Source organism: Siphateles boraxobius, unplaced genomic scaffold (assembly GCF_051911475.1).
Source record: "Siphateles boraxobius isolate OS27281-9 unplaced genomic scaffold, OSU_SipBor_1 141, whole genome shotgun sequence".
Taxonomy (NCBI): Eukaryota; Metazoa; Chordata; class Actinopteri; order Cypriniformes; family Leuciscidae; genus Siphateles; species Siphateles boraxobius.
In genome coordinates, this window is record NW_027508746.1 from 603,854 (window position 1) to 613,213 (window position 9,360).

The 9,360-nt window shown below is 37.0% G+C and overlaps 1 protein-coding gene across 1 annotated transcript; it reads left to right on the forward strand.

The window, feature by feature from the left end:
- Positions 1-2,560: 2,560 nt before the first annotated feature.
- LOC143738264 (cytosolic sulfotransferase 3-like) lies at positions 2,561-9,148 on the forward strand. The gene is made up of 8 exons (XM_077230302.1): positions 2,561-2,727; positions 3,183-3,321; positions 3,501-3,629; positions 7,590-7,696; positions 8,263-8,389; positions 8,494-8,591; positions 8,680-8,854; positions 8,944-9,148. The coding sequence occupies exons 1-8, from the start codon at positions 2,704-2,706 to the stop codon at positions 9,054-9,056; spliced, it is 912 nt and encodes a 303-aa protein (XP_077086417.1). The 5' UTR covers positions 2,561-2,703; the 3' UTR covers positions 9,057-9,148.
- The last annotated feature ends 212 nt before the right edge of the window (positions 9,149-9,360 follow it).

Sequence of the window (9,360 nt, forward strand, 5' to 3'; positions counted from 1 at the left end):
AATGTAGAAGTGCCGTTCCTGCGTACCGGTGAGTACCGCCCCACTTCGAGCACTGGCTTTGTCAACTTCACTCACGTTGCAATATCGACAGGAAAAAATCATCCTTTTCACATGTGCAAAAATGTGCATGGAAACATCACAGTTGAGCGGTGCTTACGCTAAATGGTACGAATTGTAGCTTACTACTGCTATTCAAACAGAGCAGTGTGATTTTTATATTAGGTAGACTATTTTATTATTTTAAAACACAACATTGGGCTTTTGTCAAACTGTAAACTCTTGTCAAACTTAACCTACAACTGTCACCCAACCAAAATCACACACAGTTTAAAAGCAAACATATTTATAATTCAAATGAGAATAAAGTTAAAGTCTTCGGTAGTAGTCTTCACTAACTTCGAGAATAAAGTTAAAGTAAAAGGTGTTAATTACAATTTTAAGGAAAACAAATATATTGATCTGAAATGTGTATGTTGCTGCCAATGGAGCGAACGAGAGTGTGTTGCGGAAGCCGCAAGGAACGACGAGTGTTTGTGTGTTGCTGCCGATGGAGCGAACGTGTGTGTGTTGCGGATGGAGCGCGTGTTTTGTGTACATATATTAATGAGAAGGGTGGGCCTGCTTATTATGCATAATCTGGTCCCAAGCCGGTTCGCAGGACCGGTCTTCATTTTGGTCAGGTGACATGTGGATTATTTATTTTGCATGAATTTGAATGTTTTTTTAGTGTACTTCTAATCAAAGCTATTATTATTAATATTATTAGAAAACGAATTTTTATTTTTATTTTTTATTTAAATCACTGGCGACCCGGTTGCGACCCAGGGTTTGAAAACCACTGATCTAGAATATGTGTAACAATTGATGGCTGCTCTGTCAAGTCTTCGTTGTCGGTTACGAACCTGGGTGTGCTCTTTGATATCAATCTTTTATTTGAAAGCCATGTTTCTAGCATCTGTAAAACCACATGCTTCCACCTTAAAATATATCTAAATGACGTAATATGCTCTAAATTACAAGCTGAACAGTTAATGCGTTCATGACCTCAAGGCTGGATTATTGTAATACTCTACTGGGTGTTTGCCCTACATGCTTAATAAACAAACTCCAGCTGGTCCAAAACGCAGTATGGAGTACCTCAAGGGTCAGTACTAGGACCGTTGCTTTTCACTCTGTACATGCTACCCTTGGGAGATATCATTAGGAAGTATGGGGTTAGTTTTAACTGATACTCAGCTCTATATTTCTTTGGTATGTCCTTTGAGCAGGGCTTTCTGATGGATTCTGGTCTCACATCAGAGGTTACAGACCATGCTGAATGTGAGAGCTCCCTCTATGAAGAGACTGAAGGCTGTTAGTGTCCTGGTGCAGGATACGCAACTTGAATCCAGTTCTCTGCCCTGTTGGTTCAGTACTGGCATTTCTTCAGAAGCATTTTTCTGAAGGCGTGGCCCGTGATAATCTTAAGGTGTATGTTGGGGCAATTTCTGTTGAACATGTACCAATTGAGGGTGTTTTGTGAGCAGTTTTTTTATTGTTAAATATTTTGGTCATTTAAAACTGTTGTTTAGCATTTTAGAGATTAACAGAGTTACACTTTATTTCGATGGTCCACTTTAGACATTCTACTAAATATTAGTAACTTTGCAACTGCATGTCAACTAACTCTCATTAGAGTATTAGTAGACTGTTAGGGTTCAGGTTAGTAGAATAAGTTGACATGTAGTTTCAAAGTTACTTAAGGTCAGTAGAATGTCTGTTGGGGAGCAGCAAAATAAAGTGTTAAAATATGAAGCAGACAGTCTACTAATACTCTAATGAGAGTTAATTGACATGTAGTTGCAATTATGGTTAGTAGAATGTCTAAAATGGACCATCAAAATACTTCATTTTAGTGATTAACATTGAACTGTGGGCTATTTAACTTAAACGTTTTGCCATTGAACAGCAAAATTTTAGAATATTCAAAAATAAAGTTATTTTTGTTGAATGATATCTTTTAAGATATTTTAACATTTAAAATGATTTGGTTAGGCTACTTTAGAGCATTACAGATGAGTGTTTCAACTGTAACTGACATTGGTACAACTGGGACAAATGTAGTTCTTGTCTTTATGAAGTGTGGAAAATATTAGCTATCTCTTGGTATTAGTGATAATCATTTCTTTAGTAGACAAATAAAGAAAATATCACATGAAAAAATTACGTTTTGTGTGGCAATCTATAAAGCAAAAAATACATAAAGTGTCCCAACTGTAATCTGTACCTAAATATTAACCAGACTGCTGTGCAAATATACAACAGAATGCATGATGAGTTAATCTTACTTTGCATGGTAGGGTACTTAACCTGCTTAATGCACTTGAATTTTCCCATTATAAATTGCTTATTTATGAAATGATATAGGCTAAAGAACTTGACTTGAAATCACACATTCGTGATATCAGAACAGTTAGTAGATTTTAGTTGAACCTTCCTGTGGGGGGGGGGGGGGGTTGAACTTACGTAACATGTTGTTTTATGGCCAAGTGCAAAGCACAGAGAAAGGGTGGACACAGAATATCAATGACAGGTCTGAATTGCATTGAGTAGAAGTCCTGTTTGAATTTTGAGGAACAAGAGAAAGCTGTCAAAAACATTCTAGGAGAGTGGAAGAGAAGACCGGATTAAGACTTAAGAAAATTAAAACACTTTTTCCTCATAATGGAAAACCCTGACATGGATTCAGTGAGTAAATAATTATCTTTCAAGTGTTTTATGATAGTATAAGAAATGAATATGTCTGTTTTATATCAGTTAGGTATAACAGATGTGAACAGTTATACGTTTGAATCCATAAATATTAGCATATTGTAGTTTTTGCATATTGTAGTGAGGGCTTGATACACAATTGCAGGTGCACTCTAACATACAGAAGACCACACACAACAAGTATTTGTAAATATATCAAAATTTCTTGACTTACCAATATTCAGCATTATATGTTTTGCAATAAATAACATGTTTTATTCCTAAAAGTGAATATAATAGATGAAAAAACATACTCTACTGGTAATGCAAATGTATCTGAACTCTTGCTGTGAACAGGATTTGACATGGTTTTCAATGCCAGTGATGAATCTCTAATGATTGTTCAGTGTAGTTAAACTTTAGCATTAAACTGAAACTTTTCTATTCTGCAGGTGAAACTGCAGAGTCGACCAGAGATGTTTGATTTTGAGGGTATTTCTATGACTCACTTTTTCACTGACAACTGGGAAAAGGTGAAAAACTTTAAAGCAAGACCTGATGACATTCTCATCGCCACTTATCCCAAAGCAGGTTAGACTAATATATGAAGTTTTTCTTTAATTTAATTTGGCTAGCATGCTGACTTGACTCTTAATAGGTTACTGTTAACTTAACCATTAGACAACACTATGAAACAGGACGATGTATTGTCTTTCCAAACTGAGCTTTAAAACACTTATTTTAAAACTCCCTTTCCATTGTATTGCCAGGTACCACATGGGTTTCTTATATACTGGACCTTCTGTATTTTGGTAATGATGATCTAGAGCGTCAGACTTCCAAGCCTATCTATATGAGAATCCCATTCCTGGAAACATGCTTTCCAGAGTTTTCAACAGGTCAGAGACTTACAATTCAGTTCAGTCAATCATTTTATTTAACAACATTTTAAACAAATGAAAATATAGCTGCAAGCAGCGATGATGGGCCAAGCCACTGCCACCCAGGTGGCTTTAACGCAATTATGCATGGCAGGCAATATGAATTTAAAGCAGGTAAATGTAAAAAGACTTTGTTAAAGTAATTTGAATACGTCACATTTACTGCAGCAGCTGGTGCCACTATGACTATGAACCACAACAGCCACATCGATGAGATCATTTCAATTTGGATAAATTGCATGTCAAAAGATGTTATGTATATTTATTTATAATAAGGATGAATATATATATATATATATATATATATATATACACACACAGGTCCTTCTCAAAAAATTAGCATATTGTGATAAAGTTCATTATTTTCCATAATGTAATGATAAAAATTAAACTTTCATATATTTTAGATTCATTGCACACCAACTGAAATATTTCAGGTCTTTTATTGTTTTAATACTGATGATTTTGGCATACAGCTCATGAAAACCCAAAATTCCTATCTCAAAAAATTTGCATATCATGAAAAGGGTCTCTAAACGAGCTATTAACCTAATCATCTGAATCAACTAATTAACTCTAAACACCTGCAAAAGATTCCTGAGGCTTTTAAAAACTCCCAGCCTGTTTCATTACTCAAAACCGCAATCATGGGAAAGACTGCCGACCTGACTGCTGTCCAGAAGGCCATCATTGACACCCTCAAGCAAGAGGGTAAGACACAGAAAGACATTTCTGAACAAATAGGCTGTTCCCAGAGTGCTGTATCAAGGCACCTCAGTGGGAAGTCTGTGGGAAGGAAAAAGTGTGGCAAAAAACGCTGCACAACGAGAAGAGGTGACCGGACCCTGAGGAAGATTGTGGAGAAGGACCGATTCCAGACCTTGGGGACCTGCGGAAGCAGTGGACTGAGTCTGGAGTAGAAACATCCAGAGCCCCCGTGCACAGGCGTGTGCAGGAAATGGGCTACAGGTGCCGCATTCCCCAGGTCAAGCCACTTTTGAACCAGAAACAGCGGCAGAAGCGCCTGACCTGGGCTACAGAGAAGCAGCACTGGACTGTTGCTCAGTGGTCCAAAGTACTTTTTTCGGATGAAAGCAAATTTTGCATGTCATTCGGAAATCAAGGTGCCAGAGTCTGGAGGAAGACTGGGGAGAAGGAAATGCCAAAATGCCTGAAGTCCAGTGTCAAGTACCCACAGTCAGTGATGGTCTGGGGTGCCATGTCAGCTGCTGGTGCTGGTCCACTGTGTTTTATCAAGGCCAGGGTCAATGCAGCTAGCTATCAGGAGATTTTGGAGCACTTCATGCTTCCATCTGCTGAAAAGCTTTATTGAGATGAAGATTTCATTTTTCAGCACGACCTGGCACCTGCTCACAGTGCCAAAACCACTGGTAAATGGTTTACTGACCATGGTATTACTGTGCTCAATTGGCCTGCCAACTCTCCTGACCTGAACCCCATAGAGAATCTGTGGGATATTGTGAAGAGAAAGTTGAGAGACGCAAGACCCAACACTCTGGATGAGCTTAAGGCCGCTATCGAAGCATCCTGGGCCTCCATAACACCTCAGCAGTGCCACAGGCTGATTGCCTCCATGCCACGCCGCATTGAAGCAGTCATTTCTGCAAAAGGATTCCCGACCAAGTATTGAGTGCATAACTGAACATAATTATTTGAAGGTTGACTCTTTTTTCTATTAAAAACACTTCTTTTATTGGTCGGATGAAATATGCTAATTATTTGAGATAGGAATTTTGGGTTTTCATGAGCTATATGCCAAAATCATCCGTATTAAAACAATAAAAGACCTGAAATATTTCAGTTGGTGTGCAATGAATCTAAAATATATGAAAGTTTAATTTGTATCATTACATTATGGAAAATAATGAACTTTATCACAATATGCTAATTTTTTGAGAAGGATCTGTATTTCAAATGAGTGTGAAGTTATTATTTGCAGCTCAAAACTTCATCCATAATTAAGTTTCAAAGTTAATTTCAAAATGAAGTACATCATTATTTATCTTAAGGTTTATATACTATACTGTATATACACCCTATCATATGTAAAGTGTTTTGAGTGCAGAGAAAAGCTCTATAGAAATGTAACAAATTATTATTATTATAACTATAAGTAGCTTTGCGCCTACATGTCAAGCAGTCATTAGAATAATTGACTGTCTGCTTAATATCTGCTAACACTTTATTTGGCTGTTCCCCAACAGACTTTCTACTGACTATGAGTAACTTTGCTACTACAAGTCAACAAGTCTTCTGTCTATACTACCCTAAGCCTAACAGTCTACTACAGTCCATACAGTAATGGGAGTTAGTTGAAAAGTTAAATATAGTTGATAGAATGTCTGAAATGGACCATCAGAATAAAAGTAACCCAAATTCTTTAAACTTTTCACCTATTCATCAATTCATATACTGCTGGGTCCGTATTCACAAAGATTCTAAGAAACCTGTCAGAAAACTCTTAATTTAGCTTAAAATCTTTTACGTAGGAGTCTTAGCTTAAGAGCGATTCGGGACCGATCTGAGAGCAACTCTGAGTAAGGAAAAGACAAAAACTTTTATCTTACTGAGGAGGCGGGGCTGACCCCGTTCCTATGTATGACGCAATCTTTTGAAGACTGTGATTGATTGGTTGTCCAAGAAGGGAAAAAAGAGTGATTTTAAGTATAGGGTCTATTCTAAGCCTTCACTTTGAAATTACATTCGTAATTTTTTCTATTTGACCATTCTCATTCACACACACACACGCGCGCGCGCACACACACACACACACACACACACACACACACACACACACACACACACACACACACACACACACACACACACACACACACACACACACACACACATTATATATGTGTATATAAATCCTTTTTTTAATATACCATACTGTTAATTTCCTATAAGGTATTTGACTGGATTAGAATGATAAAAATTGTTCCACTGTCTATTTAAGTGGTGGTTTGAATGTTGGTTTTAATGTAGCAAACATGGAATAAAAAAACAGGAAGGACAAGAAAGCTCAACTGGACAGAGGAACAGTGTTTACTGTGAGCCCAGTTAGTGGATGAACACAAGGCCATCCTTAAAGGAAAATCAGGCCGGGTGTCACAGCACAGAAGCAGACGTGGGAGCTTTTAGCGGTTATAATAAATTATTTACGGTTCATTCCCCCTGCTTGTGCGGAAACCTGCTATATTCATAAATGCATTGTTTTGAGCCTGCAAGGTGGGAATGTCCAGTGTAAACTAAATGAACTGCGACACAATAAGAGTTTCTGAAAGTGCTGTAATTGTTTGTGATCACTCTGCTTACAGAAGGTTGTGACAGACCCAAATCATCACTGCTGCGTTGATGCATTTTCCCAGCTGCCAAATATCTTAATGTACAGTAGTGATTTAATTTCTGGCACTACGCCATTCCTGCGCTGTGTCGGAGATGTTATTGTGTCTCTAATAAAATCGGTCACAAACATGATCCCCTTAATCTATAGTGTCTTATTAACTCACTGTCATCTATTGTCTGCAATGCATTTCTTCTCTCTCTTCGTCTTTCTGCCATTTTCTCCTCTGCTAAAGAAACTCTTAAGCCTCTTAAAAGTCCTCGTCCGTGCTCCTAACAATTTTGACCTTAAGACCTCTTTTAAGGGTTAAGATGCTTTCTGAATTACTTTTTTCTTTACTGGGATTTTTTCTTTAATTTTAAGAGTAAACGCCCACATTTTTCTTAGAATTTTGTCACTAGGAGCTACTTTTTGCATTAAGATTCTTTATGAATACGGGCCCTGGAATTTAAAATGTTGAAATGTAAATTTTAAATTGTTCCAAGGACTAAAATGGGTTTTGGCATAACCACAATGGTAATGACACTTTTAAAAAAACATCTAATTATCATTTACAGGAACAGAAATGGCTGATAATCTTCCCACCTCTCCTCGACTCATCAAAACTCACTTACCTGTTCAGTTTGTACCCAAGTCCTTCTGGGAGCAGAACTCAAGGGTAAAGTACTGCGGGTCTTTTGACTGCTAGAATAGATGATAAATGTAATCATATCTGCCAAAATCTGACATTTTAGATTGAAAAGAATAGCTTTTGAAATTACCGTTTCAATAAATGTGATCAATGAGAGCCTTGCTTATGTCTTGAGGTTTCTAATAATCCCTAATATTTCCAAGCAACTAATCTGAAACTTAGTTGAGTTAGTATAGTTCTCTGAAAAGTGTAAATGTTGGTCTTCAGGGCTACCAAAATATTGCTTCAACAAATCCTTAACCAGTGGGCCACTTTAAATACTATCTACTCTATAGACAAATTGAAAAATATCAGGTGTTTGTGAAACCTGTTTGGAAATAATCACTATGCAAGGAATTACGTTTGGTTCTGCTGGTGGAACAGAAATTACTCACTGCAGCTTTAATAAAGTGTACTATAAGTATACTAGTTCTGAAATTAATGTAATGAAATTGTAACTCTCTGGATAGTTTTGCATAAAACAACATAGGCCTATATCATAGCAAGTCCTGTGTAATGTCATAATATATGTTTTTTTCTTTCACTTATTCCAGATTGTGTATGTAGCACGTAATGCAAAAGACAATGCAGTTTCCTATTTTCATTTTGATCGAATGAACATGGTACAACCTGAACCAGGAGATTGGAACAGCTTTATAGAGAAATTCATGAAAGGGAAAAGTAAGTAGATTGGGTGCAATTTATAATTTGAATGTCTTGATTCTGAATTACAACCAGAACTTTGTCTTGGAGGTTTTGTTTTAACATCAGCAATTTCCCGCCAGATGTGTTTGGTCCTTGGTATGATCATGTCAGTGGATGGTGGGAGAAAAAACAGACATATTCAAACCTACTGTACTTGTTCTATGAGGATTTGGTTGAAGTAAGTTAAATTCACAAAGTCACAATTTTATCAAGTGTAAAATCAGTGTTAAATGTTTCTAAAGTGTGTATTTTCCTGGTCTTTCCAGGACACTGGACGTGAGGTGGAACGTTTGAGCTCCTTCTTGGGTTTGTCCACCTCAGTCGAAGAAAGGCAGAAAATAATAAAAGGGGTTCAGTTTGATGCCATGAAACAGAACAACATGATCAACCATGTCACAATCCCTTTCATGGACTTCAAGATCTCACCCTTCATGCGGAAAGGTTAATAAACTGCTGAATAATCTAGTTATCTCCTTCTGAGTTCTGTCCTTTGACTTGCTTTTCTATTCTTGTTATTTGTGTTCCAAAAGGTAAAGTCGGAGACTGGAAATCTCACTTCACAGTGGCACAAAATGAACAGTTTGACGAGGTCTACAAACAGAAGATGAAGAAAACCACTGTCAGTTTCCGCACTGAGATTTAATATTTGAGTTCTAGATCTTGCACCAGAATCAGGTTAATCGCTGCTCTTCTGTTTGCACTTAGAGCAGTGGTTCTCAACCTTTTTCTGCCCCCCCCCCCATTATAATGAGGCCTATTATTATATTTACATTATCATTCAAATTTTTGGCGTCAGTACAATTCTTTTTATTTACATATTAAAGAAACTGATACTTTCATTCCGCAAGGATTCCTTAAGTTGATTCAACATTAAATGTAATAATTTGATTTACAAAGTTTTTGAATCTTTGGTGATTTTTCAGTGCTGTAGCCTTTGGCAATGTTGA

What these genes read in the sequence shown, in the direction of transcription:
- LOC143738264 (XM_077230302.1), top strand. Translation starts at nt 2,704, where the DNA reads ATGGAAAACCCTGACATGGATTCA. An exon ending in CGCCACTTATCCCAAAGCAG is followed by an intron (nt 3,322 to 3,500) that starts GTTAGACTAATA and finishes TTGTATTGCCAG; the next exon opens with GTACCACATGGGTTTCTTAT. An exon ending in TCTGGGAGCAGAACTCAAGG is followed by an intron (nt 7,697 to 8,262) that starts GTAAAGTACTGC and finishes CACTTATTCCAG; the next exon opens with ATTGTGTATGTAGCACGTAA.